A 23,853-nucleotide genomic window follows, 5' to 3' on the forward strand; every position below is an offset into this window, starting at 1 on the left:
ATGGCACTGGTGTACTCATTTCATAGCATACTAAAAGAGCATTCATCTTTTGGTTTTGACATTGTCATTAACAATTCTTTAGATGTTTGTATTTCTTGCACTTTTTCATATGAGTCGCAGGATAATTTGGGTTGGAAGGGGTCTTAGAATATTTCAAGTCCAACTTACAAAGCAAAGCCAGCCTCACCTCACCCTGTAGGAAGGTGATAGTTCAATTAGTCTTGGCAACCATTTCCAAAGACATCAAGGACAAGAAAGTGGTTTGGAATAGTCAGCATGGGTTTATGACGGAGAAATTGCACTTATCCAACCTCATAGCCTTTGCCAATGCTATGACTAGCTTGGTGGATGATGGGAAAGCAGCGGATATTGTTTACCTTAACTTTAGCATGGCTTTTGACACTTCCTTAACATCCAAAAAACAAGCTGACAAAGGATGAGTTAGGTATGTGTTCAGTGAAATGGATTTAGGTCACCCCTGGAGAGTTGCCTAGTTCTGAGTTCCCCGATAGGAGAAAGGCAGGTACTTATGGACCAAGTGGCTGTTGAAATTAAAAATAATAGAAAATATATCAATTATGTATCTCTGTCACTCCTGGAAGATACTTGGATAGCCTGCTATAAAATCAGAATTGCAGCAGTCAAAATTTCTTTCCTTGCTTAGTTTGCAACAATGCTTCCTATTTCTAACATTAAATCATTTCTCTAAACCACATCTGCTTTACTGAAATGAAAATACATTATTTTTTCCCTATCAATTGTAGACATGAACTGATATGCTCTTCTACTGTGCAGCATTGTTCTATGTATCTGAAAGCCCTTAGAATAATTTTCTCAGGCTTACCTCTTTGAGGCAACGCAACTCTAATCTTTTTTCTTTTTTCTTTCTTTTTTTTTTTTGTTCTTTTTTCTTTTTTCCTTTTCCCTTTTTCCCCTTTCTTTTTTTCTTTCTTCTTCTTTCTTCTTTTTTCTTTTTTTTTTTTTTGTTTTTTCTTTTTTCTGCAGTAGATTATGTTGGTTTGGTTTGGTTTTGGGGTTTTGGGTTTGTTTTTTGTTTCTTTTGTTTGTTTGTTTGTTTGTTTTTTTGTTTGTTTGTTTGGTTGGTTTGGTTTGTGTTTTTTTTTTCCCAGTCATTGCTCTTTTCTGAACTTTGCCAAGTGATCCTATTGATTGGATGTCCAAAACTGGATGTATTTACATCTGCTGAGGCTTTTGTGAAGCTGTTTAGGTGGAGAGAATGTGTTTGTTGGGTTGATAGTCCTTTTTAGACATCCATGGGTGAATCTTCTCTGCTTCACACTGGCCTGATGTTGCTGATAAATAATGAGCTTCTGATCCTCTGTAATACCTAGGTCTTTTTCTGTATGGCTGTTACATGGGCAGTGTGGGGATTTTTCCTTGCATTTATGTATTTTTATAACTCCTTGTAGTAGTCTTTACTGATTTCAGTTCTAATTCTTTTCAAAATATTTGCCCAATTCGGAAATGTAGTATTTACTAACTTTTTTATTTTAGTATTGGGTTGTTACACTTAAATAAGGAGCTTAACTAATAATGCCACTGACAGGAAAATCTTTTGGCAGGGTTGACCTGATTCTCATTTGAATTAATGTAATGTAGACCAATTCACTGATCAAAGCTTGTAATTCTCAGAGAATTTGTATAAATATAAATTAAATCATAATCTGGTCCCAAATCTGTGTGATATATAGTTTAGGTGGCCAGTATGTTAACATTAATCTCTTTTCAGCCGTTGCTGTAGTAACTTTAATAGTCCTTTTTTTAGTTGGAAATATTTGCAATTATGACTAGAATACACACGTTAATAAATGAATGTAAGCAAAAGTTAAAGTACCATTTAAAACAACATCTATGTCTAGTATTAAAGTCAGATGTGAAGAAGTCTTAAATTTATAATTTTATTGCATGGATAAGTTTTATTCTCCAGGCACATTGCCAACTAGGTTGCTTCATAAGTATTTAAGACTTGGAACACCTTTCTTCTCAGATTATTAATTCTTTGCTTCCAATGTTCTTGCACCCTCCACACAAAATACTCATGAAGGGTTTGTGTGCTGTTGGTACCACATTTGCTCTGTGCTGTTTTCAGTACAACGGATGGGTAGAAAGGTCAAAGATAAAAGCTACTGAAATGTCAAGGATAAACCTGCAAGACATCCTTTCATTTTAAATACTGTTAGTTTTCAGATACATCTTAAATTTAAAAAAAGAGACTGGATGGACCAGTAGGTGGAAAATAGTTCAAGATTATTTTCAAGCCAGCATTTGAAAGTATATAGTTTACTGCTCTTGTATAGATCAAGATTAGCAAGATCCACTAATAATAGATCTTGTTATTGGCATAAAAGAAGCAGAACATATATACTTACTACAGCTGCAAGAGCTGGCCAGTAGTACTTACATAATTTCCATGCATTCGGTCTTCATCCTTTCCATGATGCTGGACTAGCAAAAACATATTTGTGAGATACTTGTTCACTCCTGAATACCAGATTTTTCACCAGTTTTAAACAGTGTTGCATATTTCCCTTTCTGACACCTACAATTCTGTGGTAAGTAAATAACAGATATCTGTGTGGCCATTGACAGTAATTTGCATCATTTTAGAAGCATTTTATAACCTGTCTAAATCCCTGCTCACTGTAGTATATTTTGGATATGCACAGAACTTGCACCTGTGCCTTCAATATGTTGGGGTTTTTTATATGCATTTCAGTTTGCAAACCTCATTACATTGATAAAATGGGATTGAGGACATTTTTCTTTAAATAAATAGCAACACTGTAAAATGCCACTACCTTTTAGCACTTAGTAGCTAGCAGAAGAGAATCTCCATATTGATGCTAGTATCATAGGAGAATCTTTACTATGTATTGTTTAATTTTGGTTGAAATACTACAATAATTTTAATTGACTAGTTTGCAACAATCTTTGTATCATGGCGACTGTATATCTAGGGTAACCATACTAACTGCATCACCAGGGAATACCATTTAATGTATTATTTTCAGCATTTTTTTCTCTAATCAGTTTCTTAGGAGGAAACCTTTTTTTTTTTTTCCTTCCCAGTCAATCATAGTTGTCCTGATGATCATTTTAAGTGCCAGAATAATCGCTGCATTCCCAAGAGGTGGCTTTGTGATGGAGCCAATGATTGTGGTAATAATGAAGATGAAACCAATAAAACCTGTGCAGGTAAAAATTTTACTTGTGTCAACAAGTTCTCAAACTCCAGTTCTATAAACAGTTCAAAACTGCTCTGAGCTGAATCAGTCTGCTACTAGTAGTCTGATTATTGACATTTTAAATCAATTCAGATTTTTATGCCACTGAGGCTGGAAATTAAATTGCATTTTCTTAATCTTTATTCTTGACTGTGCTTTCCAAAGTAATTCAGCACTTAGTCTATCCATATGGGTTGACTGTCAAAGCACTGCTTAGGTACAAAATTTTCCCTGCTCAGTCCTTTTTTGGCAGTTAGATTTTTTTTTTCGTTAATATGATATGATATGATTGGTGCTGTGTCACTAGTAAATTAAATTTTATGCTGACAAAAGCATAATTAGTTGTTAAGTTTCCCTTGGTACCTTGAAATTGTTTTCATTTCTAAGTTACAGTGGATTTTTACGGAAATGCCAAGATGGTTTACTGATTCCACTGCAGTAAATCATGGAAGTCAGTCCATTTCTTGTATGGAAGTGATGTTTAGTGCTTTTTGGTAGAGTACACTAAACAATCATTAAATATCTCCTACACAAAATATACATAAATAAGCTGATGACTATTTTAAACTGAAATGAAGGGATAGACAGCATACATTGCGTATTAAAATATTCTGTGAACTCATTCTCCTTGATTTAAATTTTCATGCATATAAAAACCAGTCTAGTTGTTAGTTGTGCAATTTAGGTAAAAGCACACTAGCAAAACTGCAGACCTAGAGTGTCCATATCACCTGTATGGTATTATTGTAGATTGCCATACATCTTGATATCCTTTGATATTCAACTGTTTTCTTGTAAGGTAAGAGTTGGATTTAAGACCATACCTTTTATCCTAATGTCAGTTGGCTATGGGTTGAATTCTGTGTTCTTTTTTTTTCCATTTGTTTCTGCAGTGGCAAACACTATTCATGTTTTAAAAAATACTTCTTTGAAATATTTGAAACTTACATTCTTCTATTGTATTTTGTGCTACTTCTGTGAAGAAAAATTAAACTGGTAATTGATAATACCAAATTAATAAATATTCTTTTGGTTATTGGGGTTTCTGATGTGTCAGTCTTCTTTCCTCCTTTTTTTCTTTTTTTAAGTGTGGAACTGCATATAGATGAACTTTAAAAGCTTAAATTTGAAATCCGAATCCATGTTGCTATCACTGGCAGTGTAGTTACGGGTTCACATTTTGAATACGAATTACAAGTAATGTCAGCTTTATATGTTATTTTTATAGAAGTTTTACTGTTCATCAGCTTTCAAAGTAATTTATGTAGTTACATAGCATGGTTTCTTTTAGTGATCTTTATTTCTTCAGAAGAAAGACATACCTAACTTCATTTAGTGGATCATTACAGTTGCGTATTTGCAAAGGCAAGGATTATAAGAATGGTGAGGCCAGGCACATCATCACACACTTTATATATTACATTTTTTCCATGTAAATAATAATTTTACTAGATCATTGTTTACGAAATACAGTTTATTAATATTTCTGTTGCTAGACTTTTTTATGCCGATTGTTGTTTACTTCAACTTTGCAACTAATGATATTTTAGCAAACGGTGGTGCTCTTCTACCACTTAGTTTTGTATAATTACATATAAAAAGTCATGTTCTATTATGTTGGAGAAACCACTAAGAAATCTACCTAACATAGGTAGAATACAGTCCTGCAGATGACCTCAATTTTCTCAGAGGAGATTAACTGTGTGTAGTCAAGATCAGGTAAAACATCCAGTAGGCCAAGAGATGTCCTCCAGACTTGCAACTTCCATATATAGACACTTAACTTCTACATACAGAGCCCTAACAAATCGAGTCCATTTCTCTTGTATTTTTGGAGTGTTTTTTCTTGACAGCAAGAACGTGTCAGGTTGACCAGTTTTCATGTGGGAATGGGCGCTGTATTCCAGTGTCATGGCTGTGTGACAGGGAGGATGACTGTGGAGATGAAACTGATGAAATGACATCCTGTGGTGAGTGTTTTGAGGTGTTTTGGGTTTTTTTTTCAGGGAAAAAAGTAAAATTATTCTATAAAAAAGTTAAACATCTAAGGATCTCTCACATGAATTGCCAGGTCTGAATAGAAGGCTATTTTGATGTATTTTGCATTAAAAAAAAAATAGTCTTTTATTTTTTATAACATGAGAGAGTATCAGCAGCTCTGCTAATTGCTGCTTTACTGAGATATTGCAAGAAGAGGTGTATTCTCTCTATAATCAGCTGCTTCCAAACAATTAAGGTTTTTGTAAGTCAGCATGACTGCCTTCATCTGTTTGGCAGCTCAGGTAAGTGCTGTGAGTCTGAGAGCAAAAGGGTCAATGAGCTGTCTGCAAAATACTGTATCATGGTGTGTTCCCTGTTTATGAGGTAATGTTTGTGATATTACTTGACTTACTAATAGGAATTAGTAAGTGCAACACAATATACTAGGATGTGGTTTGAAATGAATTTTCAAGAATTTTCAAGAAAGAATACAGACTGATTATTTTACTAGCACCAATCCTCTAAAAGTGAAGTGACAGGTTGTGCACAGAAAAATTGAAATCTAGGGTGTACTTCTTAGGATGCTTAGTAGTTAAATTTGTATTTTACTCAGTTATAACAAGAAACTGTTTCTTAATCAGGGAGAAATTATGAAAGCAGTGTAGTTGGAAAAGCATGGTCTTTCTTTTTTTGAAACTTTTTATTGCTGTAAACTTTTCAGTAGAGTTACTAGAGTTCTATTACTAGTAACAATTTTTTTTCAAAAATCTCAATACCTGTGAATCACTGGCAGTGAAGAGCAAGAAAAAAATACAAACTAAATGCATAGATGAAAGTCATAGGCTGACTCCATGATGCCCTGTGTTCCATAAATATAAATCTCCAGGACCTCAGTTACCTGAGAATCTATGGAATGCAACATGTAGGATCCAATCAATAAATTCTGTACATCCATAATCCCTTAAATCTGTTTAATTACAAGTTATTCATGACTGACAACCAGCTGATACTTTTTAGTTGAGTTTGAATTGTTCCTTTTTAGCTCCATATGAGTAATACTCAGCATCTCCTACTTGTCTAATTGCATTCAGGATTTTTCAGGATTTTAACATTTAAAAAGTTATGTTTCCTGGAACATTCACTTGCTTTCTCTTGGCTTATTTTTTGTTACTGACCTCCTTTTCCTTAGTAGTGATATAACCATAAAAAAGCAAGCTAAGTTTATACTGACAGGTGTCTGATCAGTTACTTTAAAATAGATTACATATTTGATGAAATCTAAATAAAAATAAAACTATTATGATATTAACAGTGTGGATATTATTAAGGCAGATGACTAATTGCCATGTTTCAAATCAAGTAAGTTCTGTTATGTACAGATGTAGAATAGGTGATCCCAGTGAACATGTATTTTGCAATCTCTATAGCATTCTATGCAATGGTACAGTGTGGCACTGGGTACGATAATAGGTTATCTGATTAGCTTTACCCTTTGTTCTCAGGTGTCTTATCAGTACAAAGATGTTAATTTCATCTTTGTAATTTCTGCCTATGTGCTTTGTTTGGTATTCTGTCAGCTGATACAGAATATTTCTTCAGATCATTTAATCAAAAGTTGGTTCATAGAATCAAAAAGCAGTTTGGTTGAACCTTAAAGATCATCTAGTTCAAACTTCCCTTCCATGAACAGGGACACATTTTGCTTGACCAGGTTGCTCAAAGCCCCATCTACCTGGGCTTGAATATTTCTAGGGATGGGGCAGCCACAGCTTCCCAGTGCAACCTGTTCCAGTGTCTCACCATCCTCACAATAAAGAACTTCTTCCTTATATGTAATCTATATCTACCCTCTTTCAGTTTAATGCCATTCCCCCTTGTCCTGTCCCTACCCACCCTTCTAAAAAGCTCCTCTCCAGCTTTCTTGTTATCCCTTTAGGTACTGAAAGCTGCTCAAAGGTCTCCCCAGAGCCTTCTCTTCTTCAGGCTGAACAGTCCCAACTCTCTCAGCCTGTCCTCATAGGGGAGGTGCTCCAGCCCTCTGAGCATCTTTCTGGTCGTACTTTGAACTGGCTCAAGCAGGCCCATGTCCTTCTAGTGCTGTGAGCCTCAGAGCTGCAGTACTGCAGGTGTGGTCTCCTGAGAGCAGCGCAGATGGGGAGAATCACCTCCCTTGAGCTGCTGGTCATGCTACTTTTGTTGCAGCCCAGGATACCTTTGGATTTCTGAGCTGTGAGTGCACATTGCCTGGTCATGTTGAGCTTCTCATCAACCAACACTTGCAAACCTTTTTCCTCAGGGCTGCTGTTTTTCAGTTTGGCCAAACTTTGCATATGCTTCATGTTTTAGAATCTTGTCTCTTTTTCCCCAAATGCTGTGGTTGTCCAAATGTGTCATATACTTCATTTTTCATTCTCCCTTTTGATTTGATGGCTAATGGGTATGCTAATGGCATTTATTTAGCTGATCTATTTAGTGATATATATATTCTTCTATGAAACAGTTTAAAATTCTTGTATTCAAAAGTTTTAATATTAAAAGTAAAATAATGGTTTGCTTTTTGTTACCATTGCAAAGTGTTGATTTTTAACTGCACAAGTCTTTATGTAAACTTTAGGCTCCTATCGATTCAATAAGTTAAGCATGTTTATATTGGCATATAGCTGGGGTGAGCAGGACTGCAAAGATGAAATGCATAAAGTTTTTCTAAAGATACAACCAGATTTGTGAAGAAGCATGACATTCCTGAAGAAAATTTGAAGAGACCCTCCTTATTTTATTATTGCTTTCCTAAATGAAACAAGACGTGGTCATTTTTTCTGTCCATATGTTTATAAGTTCGTAATTATAACAGAAGGGTGAAAGAAGTATCAAAACCCAGAGCTTTTACAATACAGCTGGATAGCAGAGAGAAATAAGATTGATTCCTACACTGTGGAGAGGGTACTGTGTGAGCTCAAGAGACTCCTTTCTTGCTTTCTCTGTTTTTCTTCTTGCTTTCAGGACCGTTGGCACAGACATGGCTGTAAATCAGCTACAAGATGTGCATGTCTTTTCTGTAACATAGGAAAGGAAAAGAGTACTGAGGAGACCATAGGGACAACAGGAGAAAATTACTGTGCTGGTCCTCTAGGATATGAGAGGGAGCTGCAGGTGATGGTGGAGACTGGGGCTGTGAGAAGCAAACACTGGCGATACTGCAGAACTTCCTTAGAAAGACTGTGATGGGCTGAGAATCATGACATGGGTGGTGGCCAGGATAATCACAATTAATTTTAATTAGTTTCTGTCTCTTTTATACAGGTCTTGGTTAGGCAGATGAATGGAAAGTCATTCATGTAGTCATTTATGAAGGCATTTATGTATGTGTCCTGGGTTCAGCAGTAGCAGTCATGTTTTTCCTTTGTGTTAACTGGTGCAGTGCTGTGTTTTGACTTCTAGCTTGAGAACAGTGTTGGTGAAGCCGATGTTTTCGGTTGTTGCTAAGTGATGTTTACCCTGACCAAGGACTCTGTGAGGCTCATGCTCTGCCAGGGAGGAGGGGAAGCTGTGAGGAAGCAGAGACGGGGCGCCTGACCCGGGCTGGCCGGGGAGGTATTCCATACCACAGCACGTCATGCCCGGGGTGTGGGGTGACTGGGAGTTACCCGGAAGGACAGGGGCTTCCGGGTGGAACTCGCTTTCTTGGCCGGTGGTATCGTATTCTCTTCCCTTGTTATTTTCCCTTATCATTGTTGTAGTTGATAATAGCGGTGGTGATTTGTGTTGTACATTGGTTGCTGGACTGTTCTTGTCTCAACCCGTAGGAGTTGCACTCTCTCGATCCTCCTCCCCGTTCCTCCGGGAGCGGGGAAGGGGAGAGCCCCGGTGCGGGGGGGGGGGGGGGGGGGAGACGGACACGGACCTCGATTGTTGTCAGCTCGGCACCACTCACTGGGAGTGAGTGAACAAGTTACCTGACTGGGTTTAAACCACGACAGTTCTTTTTGGTGCCCAACGTGGGGCACGAGGGGTTGAGATAAGAACAGATCTGACTGGATTGATAGTCACTCGTCACAATGCTGATTTATTGGCTCTCAAGGTTTTTCCTCTTGATCTCACAGTTTCAGTATATCATATCTTACATCCATCCGGTATTTGCTGTGGGGCTTGGGCTAAGGTTTTTATCCCATTGTACTTTATGGTAATGACTTGTAATACAATAGAATCATTGATCATGAAACTGATCTGGCTTATGTTCCCAGTGTGGTCACCACCTTTATACTTTGGGAGGTATATGATGGAGGTGCTTAGCAATTACACATCTTTTTTCTCCTTCTCAGGTGCTCAACCTGTGAAGGAGACATCCTTTTACCCTCCTAGTCGTCCCCCCAGACCATTTGCATTTGAGAGTTTTGAATTTTTTGAATGGCCTTTTAATGCTGTTGAGACTTGTTTGCTGATGGTGATGGGAATCACCATGCTAGCACGCATACAGAGTGTGTTTTGCCCACTACTGATTTCAAGAGTTAAGCAGATTCAGGTTTGGGTCTTGTCTGGGGTCAAACGACGATGTAGGAGGACCGAGAGATTTTCCCTGAGGCTGGACAGCCATGAGTGGCAGGGTGTGTGGGATAGTATGGGCAAGTATCTAGGTCAGTGGGCCCCTCCAGTACTTTGGAATTTCACTACCGAACAACTGCAAAATCCAGAAGAATTAGTAAAACACTTAAATGAGGTGTGTGGTCATTCTGGCCATACCAGAGATGGACAAATCACGGCAACGTGCTGGGGCTTGGCCTATGCTTACAGGGCCTTGTTCAACACTATCCAGCACCTTCAAAAGGAAAAGAATGTCGGCGGATTTGAGGGCAAAGTGACAGTCGCTACTCAAACTTTGGCTGCAATGAACTGCACAGCTACCCCAGTGGCAAGTACAGCAGCTGCTCAAACTTCAACCGCAACAGACAGCGCGGTTACCCCAGCTCCAAGCACATTAGCTACACCACCCCCAGCAACAAGTACAGTCGCTACTGAAACCACAGTGATAATCACTGCAGCCAAACCAGAGGACCAATTCTACCAATATCAGTTGCCCCTGTACGCAAGAGAACAAGCAAAAAGGAGGCAAAAAGGGTGAAGTGAGATGAAGAACCAATGAATTCACCACCCGGTCCAGAATCTGATCAGGAGTCATCATCACATGACGAAGAAGAAGAAGAAGAAGAGGTAACTTCTCGACCTCGGACCTCAACCGAGCTGCGGAATATGCGAAAAGATTTTACCCGTCAACCAGGGGAGCACATCATCACCTGGTTACTCTGATGCTGGGACAATGGGGCCGATGGTCACGAACTAGAAGGTACAGAAGCCAAGCAGCTGGGATCACTTGCTAGAGAAGGGGGAATTGACAAAGCAATTGCAAGAGAGTAAAAGTCCCTCAGCCTTTGGAGGAGGCTCTTGGCAGCTGTGAAAGAAAGGTTTCCGTACAAGGACGATGTTACGAGTCGTTCGGCCAAGTGGACTACTATAGACAAAGGCATCCAGTCTCTGAGGGAATCAGCCATCGTAGAGATGATCTATCACATCAAGCCGAATAACGGGGATACACCTATAGATCCAGATGAAGTTGAATGTACACGACCCATGTGGCGAAAACTTACACGGAATGCACCGTCATCATATGCCCATTCATTGGCAACAGTGACCTGGAATGACATAGTACCACTAACAGTGGATGAAATGGTTCATAAACTCCGAGAGTTCGAAGACAATCTCACTCCTTCCATCATCTCAGCTGTGAAAAAACTGTCCCAGGACCTCGACAAATTGAGGGACGATGTATCTGATTTATCCAGCTCCTCACGTGTACCAACACACGTCTCAGCTATTAACAAAAGGCGTCCTATTGTTCAAGAGAGGAGATACAGAAGGTATACGCCACGGGGTACCCTATGGTTTTACCTGCTGGATCACGGAGAAGACATGACAAAGTGGGATGGAAAACCTACTTCAGCTTTGGAGGAACGGGTGAGTGAACTGAAGAGGGGAGCAAGGGCCAAGACTGATCGTCCCATGAGAGCTACGGCTTCAGTCTCTGGTGAGCAGTTTCCCAGATGGAGTGGAAGAGCTGATTTTACTCCAGCTCCTGTGATAATGAAGAATAATCCCTTTCAACACAACTTAAGTGTCCAATGCTGTGACAACCGTTAGAGGGGCCCTGCCTCCAGCCAGGTGGAGGTAGGGGACAATCGGATTTACTGGACTGTGTGGATCAGATGGCCTGGCACATCAGTCCCACAGAAGTATAAGGCTCTAGTAGATACCGGTGCACAGTGTACCCTGATGCCATCAAGCTGTCAAGGGGTGGAACCCATCTATATTTCTGGAGTAACAGGAGGATCCCAAGAGTTGACTGTGCTGGAGGCTGAAATCAGCCTGACTGGGAGGGAATGGCAAAAGCACCCTATTGTGACTGGTCCAGAGGCTCCATGCATCCTCGGCATAGACTACCTCAAGAGAGGGTACTTCAAAGACCCAAAAGGGTACCGGTGGGCTTGTGGTATTGCTGCTTTGGAGACTGAGAAAATTGAGCAGCTGTCCACCTTGCCTGGTCTCTCAGAAGATCCCTCTGCTGTGGGGTTGCTGAAAGTTGAAGAACAACAAGTGCCAATTGCAACCGCAACAGTGCACCGGCGGCAATATCGCACCAACCGAGACTCCCTGATTCCCATCCATCAGTTGATCCGTAGACTGGAGAGTCAGGGGGTGATCAGCAGGACCCGCTCACCCTTCAATAGCCCCATATGGCCAGTGCGAAAGTCTAATGGAGAATGGAGACTAACAGTAGACTATCGTGGCCTGAATGAAGTCACACCACCATTGAGTGCTGCCGTACCGGACATGCTAGAACTTCAGTATGAACTAGAGTCAAAGGCAGCCAAGTGGTATGCCACGATTGATATTGCCAATGCATTTTTCTCCATTCCTTTGGCAGCAGAGTGCAGGCCACAGTTTGCTTTTACTTGGAGGGGTGTCCAGTTCACTTGGAACCGACTGCCCCAGGGGTGGAAACACAGCCCTACCATTTGCCACAGACTGATCCAGACTGCACTGGAACAGGGGCAAGCTCCAAAACACCTGCAATACATTGATGACATTATTGTGTGGGGCGATACAGCGGAAGAAGTCTTTGAGAAAGGGAGGAAAATAATCCAAATCCTGCTGAAAGCCGGTTTTGCCATAAAACGGAGTAAGGTCAAGGGACCTGCACAGGAGATTCAATTTTTGGGAATAAAATGGCAAGATGGACGTAGACAGATCCCCACAGATGTGATCAACAAGATAACAGCAATGTCTCCACCAACTAATAAGAAAGAAACGCAAGCTTTCTTGGGTGCAGTGGGGTTCTGGAGAATGCACATCCCAAATTACAGTTCGATTGTAAGCCCTCTCTATCATGTGACCCAGAAGAAGAATGATTTTAAATGGGGCCCTGAGCAGCAACAAGCCTTTGAGCAAATTAAACGCGAGATAGTTCATGCAGTAGCCCTTGGACCAGTCCGGACCGGACCAGATGTAAAAAATGTACTGTACACTGCAGCTGGGGAGAACGGTCCTACCTGGAGCCTCTGGCAGAAAGCTCCAGGGGAGACTCGAGGTCGACCCCTCAGCTTTTGGAGTCGGGGATATAAAGGATCTGAGGCCAGCTATACCCCAACTGAGAAAGAGATACTGGCAGCCTATGAAGGGGTTCGAGCTGCTTCGGAAGTGATTGGCACTGAAGCACAGCTCCTCCTGGCACCCCGGCTGCCCGTGCTGGGCTGGATGTTCAAAGGCAGGGTCTCCTCTACACATCATGCAACTGATGCTACATGGAGTAAATGGGCTGCACTAATTACACAACGAACTCGAATAGGAAATCTCAGTCGTCCAGGCATTCTAGAAGTCATCATGGACTGGCCAGAGGGCAATGATTTCGGAATGTCGCCAGAGGAGGAGGTGGTGCGTGCTGAAGAAGCCCCACCATATAATAAACTGTCAGAAAGTGAAAAGCAGTATGCCTTGTTTACTGATGGCTCTTGCCGTATTGTGGGAAAGCATCGGAGATGGAAGGCAGCTGTATGGAGTCCTGGACGACAAGTTGCAGAAACTGCTGATGGAGAGGGTGAATCGAGTCAGTTTGCCGAGGTGAAAGCCATCCAGCTGGCCCTGGACATTGCTGAACGAGAAAAGTGGCCAGTACTTTATCTCTATACTGACTCATGGAGGGTGGCAAATGCCCTGTGGGGGTGGTTGAAGCAATGGAAGCAGAGCAACTGGCAACGCAGAGGTAAACCCATCTGGGCTGCTGCACTGTGGAAAGATATTGCTGCCCGGGTGCAGAACCTGGTGGTGAAGGTACATCATGTAGATGCCCATGTACCCAAGAGTCGGGCCACTGAGGAACACCAGAACAACCAACAAGTGGATAAAGCGGCTAAGATTGAAGTGGCTCAGATGGACTTAGATTGGCAACATAAAGGTGAATTATTTTTGGCCCGGTGGGCCCATGACACTTCAGGCCATCAGGGCAGAGATGCAACATATAGATGGGCCCGTGACCGAGGGGTGGACTTAACAATGGACACTATTGCCCAGGTTATTCATGAGCGTGAAACATGTGCTGCAATTAAACAAGCCAAGCGGTTAAAGTCTCTTTGGTATGGAGGGCGATGGTTGAAGTATAAATATGGGGAGGCCTGGCAGATTGACTATATCACACTGCCACCAACCCGCCAAGGCAAGCGCCATGTGCTTACCATGGTGGAAGCAACCACCGGGTGGCTGGAAACATACGCTGTGCCCCATGCCACTGCCCGGAACACCATCCTGGGCCTTGAGAAACAGATTTTGTGGCAACACGGCACCCCAGAGAGAATCAAGTCAGACAATGGGACTCATTTCCGGAATAACCTTATAGATATTTGGGCCAAAGAGCATGGCATTGAGTGGGTATATCACATCCCCTACCATGCACCAGCCTCTGGGAAAATCGAACGGTACAATGGGCTGTTAAAAACTACACTGAGAGCAATGGGTGGGGGAACTTTCAAGCACTGGGATACGCATTTACCAAAGGCCACCTGGTTGGTCAACACCAGAGGATCTGCCAACAGGGCCGGCCCAGCCCAGTCAGAACTTTTACATATTGTAGAGGGGGACAAAGTTCCCGTGGTGCATATGAAGAATTTGCTGGGGAAGACAGTCTGGGTTATTCCTGCTTCAGGTAAAGGCAAACCCACTCGTGGGATTGCTTTTGCTCAGGGACCTGGATATACTTGGTGGGTAATGCGGGAAGATGGGGAAGTCCGATGTATACCTCAAGGGGATTTGATTTTAGGGAAAAACAGCCAGTGAACTCAATTGTATGCTGTTGCCTGCTGTGTAATGCTTTTATAGCCCATCAACTAGATGTCTCCAGGTCACCAGCGACTGGCCCTGACTTCCCTCCAGCCATCATCCCAACAGAGAATGAACTTTGAACATCATGGACCGAATGGACTCGGCAGCATTATAGGGATTGGTCCATGCACTAAGAAAATGAATTTTTCCTCTTGGTCTGTATGTATATGGATGTATATATGTGGGAGAGCGATGGTGTATTGAAAATGTGGGATGTGAGCACTACGTGAATGGTATGGAATAAGGGGTGGATAATGTCCTGGGTTCAGCAGTAGCAGTCATGTTTTTCCTTTGTGTTAGCTGGTGCAGTGCTGTGTTTTGACTTCTAGCTTGAGAACAGTGTTGGTGAAGCCGATGTTTTCGGTTGTTGCTAAGTGATGTTTACCCTGACCAAGGACTCTGTGAGGCTCATGCTCTGCCAGGGAGGAGGGGAAGCTGTGAGGAAGCAGAGACGGGGCGCCTGACCCGGGCTGGCCAGGGAGGTATTCCATACCACAGCACGTCATGCCCGGGGTGGGGGGTAACTGGGAGTTACCCGGAAGGACAGGGGCTTCCGGGTGGAACTCGCTTTCTTGGCCGGTGGTATCGTATTCTCTTCCCTTGTTATTTTCCCTTATCATTGTTTTAGCTGATAGTAGCGGTGGTGATTTGTTGCTGGACTGTTCTTGTCTCAACCCGTAGGAGTTGCACTCTCTCGATCCTCCTCCCCGTTCCTCCGGGAGTGGGGAAGGGGAGAGCCCCGGTGCAGGGGGGGACGGACACGGACCTCGATTGTTGTCAGCTCGGCACCACTCACTGGGAGTGAGTGAACAAGTTACCTGACTGGGTTTAAACCACGACAGTATGGCAAACAGGAATATTACCTTTAATGTATGAGTTAAATTTATGGAGAAATTCATACAACAGCTAAAAAGTGAAATTAAAAATGGCTGCAAGCTTTGCTTGGGCCACTTAAGGCGTATACTGTAGCTAAGTACCATCATATTTGCACATTTCCCTTGTTTGTCTCAGAACAGATTTTTGTTGTTGGTGGGGTTTGGTATTTTGTTTGGTATTTTGTTGGAGGTTTTTTCCACAAAAAAAAAACCTACAAAACTTTCCAGAAGTAATTGACAGAGTATAATTGTCATTACTGTCAACTTCTCGCCCTTTTCTGTGTTGAAGCAGACTAATCACTTCGGTCTTTCAATGTTTTTGGTGATCTGTAAATTTTACTATTTGATACAGATGATTTGGTTTGGTACTTCATGCATGAATGTAAGCCAGAACTCCCTCTGGACTTTTAAAACAAAACAAAACAGAAGAACGCAACAAAAAACAAAAACAAAAACCAAGCCATCTTTTGAGTTAACTTTAAAACATTTTCTGCACCAAAGACAGCAAACAGAAATTTATTGACTTCAGAGACTAATTCATTTCTTGTCCTAAGGAAGTTTTACATTTATGTGTTATGGTTTAAAAGCGTAGAAAACCTTTTCAGTACTAGTTACATGGCGTAATTGTCAAAATCTTTGTTGTTTCAGTTGTAGCAACACTAGAATACCCAGTGTAGCTAGAGCAGCCTACTGAGGAATACACTTGGGGATTTGTTCTCAGCTTGGGCAGTTTTGGTGCAGTTGACAGGACTGTGCACCATTTTGGACATTTCTGTTGCATTTGGGTTGTACTGTGTAAGAACTTCCAACCTGAAATCCTTCAGTGAAGGACAAACTTGCCTTTAAGTAGCAGTTCAGGCAGATTGGCCATGTTGTCATCTTTGGTTTGCATTAGTGTCAGTTACTGAGAGGTGTCTGACTGTTCTGACGGTCGTTATAGAGAATTTAGGCTCCTCCTTATTCCTTTTGAATCAAGTTAGACTTTCAGATTGTTTCTTACGAATTGATGGGTTTTGTAAAGTTGGTTTTGTGTTTTCCAAACTGAATGGGTGCAAGCACTCTTTAACAAGTTAATTGTATGAGCTGTATGATAGGTCTTAGAAGAAAAAGAAGCTGAAAAAAAATTGTTCTATTCAGAAGCATATTAAATACGTATTTGTTACACAGAAATGTGTTTTTATGAGTCCCTATGAATTATATTATCTCAGTTTTCTACTACTTTTACTGGAATCCTTGGAGGAAATGTAAATACTGACACCATGGTTTTGGAAATGTTTAATGTCTGTGTACAATAACTTTTTCTTGAATGCTCTTTTGCTTGGAACTTAACTTTCTCATTTTATAGTCTTCCATTTTCCATCTTATAATGGCAGTACTATTGCAGTTGGAGAACTTTTTTATGTAAATACATACATTGAAAATATGGTTTGTATCAGTCATCAAGCTCTAGTAATTAGTCATAAATATTAGCATGCTCAGTGGCGAAGACAGCCATGGTCTGTTGGGAATGTAGGACCCTATTATATGACAAAGAATAATGCATTTCAGTTGGTCTGTGTTGAAGAAGGATAGCATTTGGACTAGTATTTACAGTTAAAAGCCTTTTTATCCTCTCTTTTTGGTGTTACACATTTTTCTCCTCTATAGATATAAATCTCTGAGTTGAAAATATTTCATACAATACACTTGTGTAATTTATGCATGTAAGAAGGTGGAAGAATATTATTAAAGAGGATATACATTAAATAGGTTTTATTTCTTTTTTAACACTTCCACAGAATTCCCAACGTGTGAGCCGCTAAGTCAATTTATATGCAAAAATGGAAGATGCATTAGCAGCAAATGGCTCTGTGATTCAGGCAAGTATCAGGTGTTCTATATTTGCAATGGATACGGTAGATCTTGCATAAATATTGCTTTGATACCCACTCTTTTCTTCTGAGGCTGATATTTGCTGGTTTGTTTTGTAAGTGGTCAAAGAATACAGTATTTTTAAATTACTGACCTGACCTAGAAAGCAGCAATATTGAAGCTTCACAGAAGGAATGATGCAGTCAATAGTTACAAACAGTATTTTCTGTATCATAAAGCGTGATTTAAACTTTGATTGTTTAAAAAAAAAAAAAATGCTGTTGCTTATGAAAGTATTTTCTAGTTTTAGAAAACAAAATACTTCCAGTGACCGAAGTACCTGATTTTTTTAGTTGTGAGTTCAATTTAATAGATACTATAGCTCGAGAGGGATGGCTAAGACAATGTAGTTCTTTTGTCTGAAAGATTACATATTTGAATGACAGCTGTTAAAATTAACCTTCTCTCAGAGCTTTTGATGGGGGAGTGACGTCATGCCAGTCCTAATAACATTGAGTTGGTTCTTCATCCACCATAGCATTTCTTATTATTAAGATTTTATATGGCTGACAGGAATTCATAGCCGTAAATGGACAGATTTTCCAAATTATCACAGTGTGCTTGCTCAAATTCTCTGCAAGGAGACCCTCTAGCATTTACCTGACATATTTGTCTTTCCTTGTCTTGGCAATCACAACCAAATTGTGGGAATTGTCTTTAATATTTTTGTAATGACTAAAACATAGAGTAATTGGAAACTACATACCAGCATTATTTATATGCTGCCATCTCTCTCCATTTTGCACTGTTCCAAGTACATGGAAATAACATTTGCAATACTATTGAAAAGAAGTTCTGACATCAGATTTTCACTTTGGTTTATATGAAGTGCTTCCTGAGTGTGCTTAACTGTCCAAGTTAACTTAATTAATCACTGAGAATATTGTTTGGAAGCCTGGGTAGTTAAACACAAGTAAAGAAATTAAGAAAATCCACAGCCTTTTCATGCTTGCTGGTGTCTGTGACTGAATAACCCTGAGTAAGTAAGATTTTAGGTTATCCAAAGTGGTAGAGTGAAGTGCTGTTTGTAAATTAAAGAATTACTTGCGTTAGAAATAATTTTACCCTATGCCTGCAGGCAGTAAGCACTCTATTTTATTTACTGGATGTTATTTTTTCTCCTGCCTTCTTGGTAATATTTCTTTCTCCTTGCATCTTTTATTCATATTCTTTTTATCTTTTTATCATTATTATATTTAAAATAATAATATTTGCAGATGATGACTGTGGTGATGGAAGTGATGAACTAAGCTGTGTTCACTCGTGTTCTGCGGATCAGTTCAGATGTTATAATGGTAGATGTATTCCAAGTCATTGGGCATGTGACGGTGACAATGACTGTGGAGATTTTAGTGATGAAACCAAAACAAACTGCAGCAAGGAAGGTTAGTTGCTTTTTCTCTTCTAACATACATACAGGCACAGAGAATACTTTGCTACAAATACAAAGGACCCATCTTTAGTCAGTGAAAAAAAGAAAATGCTTTTAACCTTGGTAAAGCTTGGTATGGAAAATATGTCAAGTGTAAATGGTAATAGAGAAGCGTATCATAGAAGAAGAATGCATTTGAAAGCGGACTGGGTATTGTACTGAGAGAAGTTTTGTAGTTTTACCTCACTAAATTGTGCTAAACATGATGTTCCTCCTGTCAGAGATACATACTGCCTAGATAAAGAGACAGTAAGCAACATTCCTGAAGTTACTGTTTATATTTTCTGTGGCTTTTATGCAGTAACTCTTATTGTTGATCTGTATTTTTCTGTTGTGTGGGGGATGGTTTTGTTGTTTTGTTTTTCAAGTGGTCTTACTGAAACATAAAGATGTTGCAACCAGACTACAGTCCCATTTCAATGCCATGCACTCTATTCATTTGGATGGGGAGAGAAGGGGAGGATGCTTGTAGCAAAGGATAAGAAATAATCAGATAAGAATGGAAGAATATTTTTCTCTTATTTTTCTCATAGTGATTTTTCCACAGCAAAGTAATTACACACAACTTTATTGGTCCACTAGGACATACACTTTTTTGGGAAGGAGTAGAATGAAGGAGGAGGGAATGTGGTGTGAGGATGGGCTTACAAAGCACCAGGAGAACTTTTATCAGCCTTGGTCCTCCTTATATCTCTAAATTCATTCCTGTCTGATAGCAGTGCAAAAAAAAAAAAAAAACCAAAACAAATTGGTATTTACCTTGAGTCTATGGTGGAATGGCAGTGAGGAGAAAGAGCAGAATAAGAAAGAGCTCATCTTGGAGCTTGTGTTGGAGTCATGAGTTACGAAGGAATAGTGAGTTTTGAGGGTTATGCTTGAGTACTTTTGATTTTGGCTTTGGTTAGGAAGGGGGATTCTAAGTTGTTGTAGGCTTGGCATGGAAGAAACACATATGAGCAAATTCTTCAATGTAATTTCTTATTTTTCTAAGAAACTCCCTCTACTGGAAGATGCAGTGGGAAGGAGTTTCAGTGCAGTCCTGATGGGAACTGTGTTCCTGAGTTGTGGCGATGTGATGGAGAAAAGGACTGTGAAGATGGTAGTGATGAAAAAGGCTGTAATGGAACTATACGACTGTGTGATGAAAAAACAAAGTTTTCCTGCAAGAGTACAGGTATGAAATTGGATATAAGTTTTGCAGTCATTCACTCATTGTGTGTGCATCTGTCTGTGTGAATACTATTTGAATACTGCTTAATACTAGTGAGATGATGTTACTTATTGCAGTCATACCAGAAAAATACTGTTACCGTACTTCTCCTAACCTGTTTAATGATTTGCGATATAAAATAGATGGGGTTTGCGATATAAAATAGATGGGGTTTGAGATTACTTAAAGCTGAAACTGTTCTGTGTGATAATACATCAAGCCAAATATTTAAATTTAGCGTTTACTGGTACTTAAAAGTCCAGGTATTTTCTTCTATTTTGCAACTTTGGCCCTAGGAATAAGTTGATTTAAATGGTATAAAGTAATTAGCTAGAAGACTTCAAAGAATTAGAACTGCAGCACTGGAAATGAGAACTTTCATGTTGAAAGAAAAATACATAGACTATGTTTAAAATGAAATTTTGCTAAGTGTACTGCATTAAAACTTGTGAAAAGAATGTGACAGTCTTTACATGAGGATATTTTGCAAAGTAATGCTTTGATGGAACATTTTCTGAAGGGGCAGTGCAGTTAGGAAGAAATTAATGCATGTCAGCAATGTGTTAATCTTTTAATAATTTATTTCAAAGCTTAATGAAGTATTAGGGGTGAAACAACTTTCAAAGCAAAATTTAATTCAAAATATAATAAGCAGTACTATTGTTGCCATTAGGCAACTATAATTATTACAGGAGAGAAGAACCCGTTCTAATGCCTGTATTACAGTTAAGCATGATAGATGTTGCAGGCTGGTTATGTGAGCTCTGTCCAAAAGTGTATGTGAATATGGATGTAAGATGCTTTATTCAGATCTACAGCGTGAACAGAATTCATTTTTAATATGTGAATTATTTTAGAAGGTCTTAGAAATGCTTGGAGGTTTGGTGCTACTTGGATTTTTAAATCCTAGAAATTGTAATGTATGGTTAAATAAATATGGAATACTGAATCTTGTCTAAAGAAAATGTTTCCTTTTGTGTTCTTACAGTTTCCATAAAGATGTATAGAACAAGAAGCTGTTAAATGAAGCAGCTTCAATAAGTAAAAAGATTATTCACTTTTAATAGGTCTGTTTTCCTGAAATAGGCTAATAGGAACCCTGACACAGGAAATAACACTTTTTCCCTGGTACTTTCTCTTTCCTGGTACGTAAATGGGGAAAAGGTCTCAAACTTGCATTGCCTCATTATACACCTACCTATGTTTAGTTGTGCACAAGGACAGCAATACTTCAGTTATTTTACAGGAAGAAGCATAAAATGTGACTTCTCTGGCTGCCACATATAAATACAGTAATAAAATTGTCATCAAGCTTTTGCTAAATTCAATGGTATATGGCTTTGATTGAGAGGAAGATGAAATTAAGCTTATTGGTTGTGTGAAAGCATCACTTTAGAAATCAATAGTAATAGTTTAATACTTTTTTTTTTTCTTTCACTATTTTTCTTCCATCAGTCTGGGAAGGAGCAAAATCACTCTTCTGGAGCAGGCATCTTAGTAATGCATTGGAAGAGAAAACAGCAAAAGCAAATTCTTGTTTAGCTACTTTTCAGTAGTATTCATATAGTAGAATAAAGGAGTAATGGGTTTCTGAGAAATAGTTTCTGTCATGATTCTTTCAGGTTTCAGAATACACATAATTTTCTCTGTGGATTATTCAAAGAAATAATACTGTCTGGCTTCCACACTTACGAGAATTGCTCATACGATGAGAAAATGGCTAATTCTTCTATTAGAGAATGCTTGGTGGTGTCATCTGGTTTCCTAATAAAGAATATGATGGGTCTGGGTGGGAACGTGTGTATGGGTGGGGAGGGAGAAGAGCCAATACGTTTTGAGGGCAGTGACGGTGAGAACAGCAATGGTGAAATGTTACTGCCCACTTTTTTGCTTACTTCTTTTTAGGTTTATAGGTGTAAATAGTAGCTGCAGGGTCTTTTCTTACTGTATTTTTTGTTGGCTGTGGTTAATCTGTCACAATGCCACAGGCATGAATGTCATATTGCAATTTCAGCATTTGTCAGCCTTTAGCCAAAGATTTATCTGCTTTAGAGTAATGGTGGTCTTGAAAACCCATCATATCTAGCCTCTTTTCTGATACACACTTTAGAATATCCAACAGTGGATATTTTATAACTTATACAGATAGCCTTCTTGTAACGTGCCTCTAATAGCTGAACATTTTTTCCTAATACGTCATCTGAATCTTTACTGCAATTTTAGTTGATTGTCTTCATCTTTTCACCAGTATAAAAGTCTTTTGAATATGAAAGCTGTTTGTCATGTGTCTTCTTAACCACATTATTTATTGAATAAACAAATACTTTTTTTTCCCCTTGCATATCTTCTGGTTTTACTTTAGATTTTTTATACGTTTAGTATTTTTGTTGGTCTCACTGGAACTTTCCGACCTGTGCAGGTCTTGAGCTGTGATGTCCAAAGGCAGCCAAAATGCTGCAGGGCACTTGAGTGAACAGATTTCAGAGTGACGTTTCTAATTTTTTCAAGAACATTACATGGTTGTTTGTGGTGAAGTGTGATGAAAAATACAGTAGAGTTTGCACAGCAGTAGTATCCGAGATGCAATAAATACCTGATTGAGATTGACTACTGTTGGGCTGCTTCTAGCCAGTTATTTTCTACTTTTAAATTAGATTAGTATTCTTTTACATTAGACTAGACATAATTAGATTAGAAGAAGAGCTAGCTTCCTATTTTAAATTCTGATTCTGTCCTCCAAAAAATATAGGCTCAGTTTTATGCACTACATAAATCTATCATTTTAAAGTTTGTATTGCTGGAAAGTATCTAATTACTCTAATGATCATAATCAAGTACTTTTTTTTAAAAATGCAAGAGCCATATATACTTTAGTTTAGTAAGCAGTTGATCTCAACTGTAATGTGTATTTGTCATACTTGCTGCTTTTTATTTTAAGAAACAGTTAATTTTGTATCTTAGCATTTTTATTGCTACCCTGTGGGCTATTATTTTACCCTTTTTTTCCTCACATGTTCTCATATGTTAATAACATACTGGAGTGGGGGCAGGGAAGATGAGGGAAGAAGTAGGATTTCTTTGGTGTGGAACATAAGGAAAATATATAGAGTGGAAGTGAAGGGGTGGGTGGTTATCACAGTGATACTGGAAGAGGAGAGCAATAGCAATTGTACTGGATGGATGGAAGTGTAAGAGTCAAGTATGCGACAAATAGAGAAGAATGGAAAGAAGTCAATACTGAAAAGAAGTTGATGAAAAAATTGGTAGGGCTGCCCTACAGATTGTCGGTGCTCATGAGGAGGAAAGGGTTACTGTGGAGAGATATGGCATAAGAGGAGTTGTTAAGGAGGAGAAGATTTAGTAAGAATATCAGAACAGGATCCATGGAGGAGTTCAAAGAGTGGAAAGAGTATTGCTCATAAGGTGTCTTTACCCCGTTGTGTTGCTTCCACTTGTTCCCTGCCTGCTCTGTCTCCTCTCTCACCATTAGATCTTTAGAGCTGTATATCTTGTACAAGTACTTTCATAACCCTTTTGGACATAGTGGTTGTTCAAAATGATGAAGTTTCTCACTTGAGAAGTGGATTTAGTTGACACTAAAAATTTAAATAAAAAGAAAACACCATAGCAAGTAAACTATAAAATTGTGCATGTTGCTCCAGTGCTGGTTTTATTCTCATTTCATAGTTCTTTTGTTTTCTGTGGCAACAGCTGTTTTGTTTAGGCCTTGAGTTTTTTAATTCTGTCTCATCCAGGAGACATGCATAAACATCTGCTGTC

The 23,853-nt window shown here is 39.5% G+C and overlaps 1 protein-coding gene across 1 annotated transcript in view; it reads left to right on the forward strand.

Moving 5' to 3' along the window:
- The window catches only part of LRP1B (LDL receptor related protein 1B), a 781,126-nt gene that overhangs the window by 508,675 nt on the left and 248,598 nt on the right, over nucleotides 1–23,853 (forward strand). Inside the window, exons 16-20 of the mRNA XM_057401813.1 lie at nucleotides 3,091–3,216; nucleotides 5,099–5,215; nucleotides 17,299–17,379; nucleotides 18,649–18,816; nucleotides 19,855–20,037. Coding sequence (XP_057257796.1) covers nucleotides 3,091–3,216; nucleotides 5,099–5,215; nucleotides 17,299–17,379; nucleotides 18,649–18,816; nucleotides 19,855–20,037 — 675 coding nt within the window. The remainder of the gene's footprint in view (nucleotides 1–3,090; nucleotides 3,217–5,098; nucleotides 5,216–17,298; nucleotides 17,380–18,648; nucleotides 18,817–19,854; nucleotides 20,038–23,853) is intronic.

The sequence above is a fragment of the Pezoporus wallicus genome, unplaced genomic scaffold, assembly GCF_028554395.1.
Source record: "Pezoporus wallicus isolate ANWC-B61680 ecotype Strahan unplaced genomic scaffold, APGP_CSIRO_Pwel_v1 contig_865, whole genome shotgun sequence".
NCBI lineage: Eukaryota > Metazoa > Chordata > Aves > Psittaciformes > Psittacidae > Pezoporus > Pezoporus wallicus.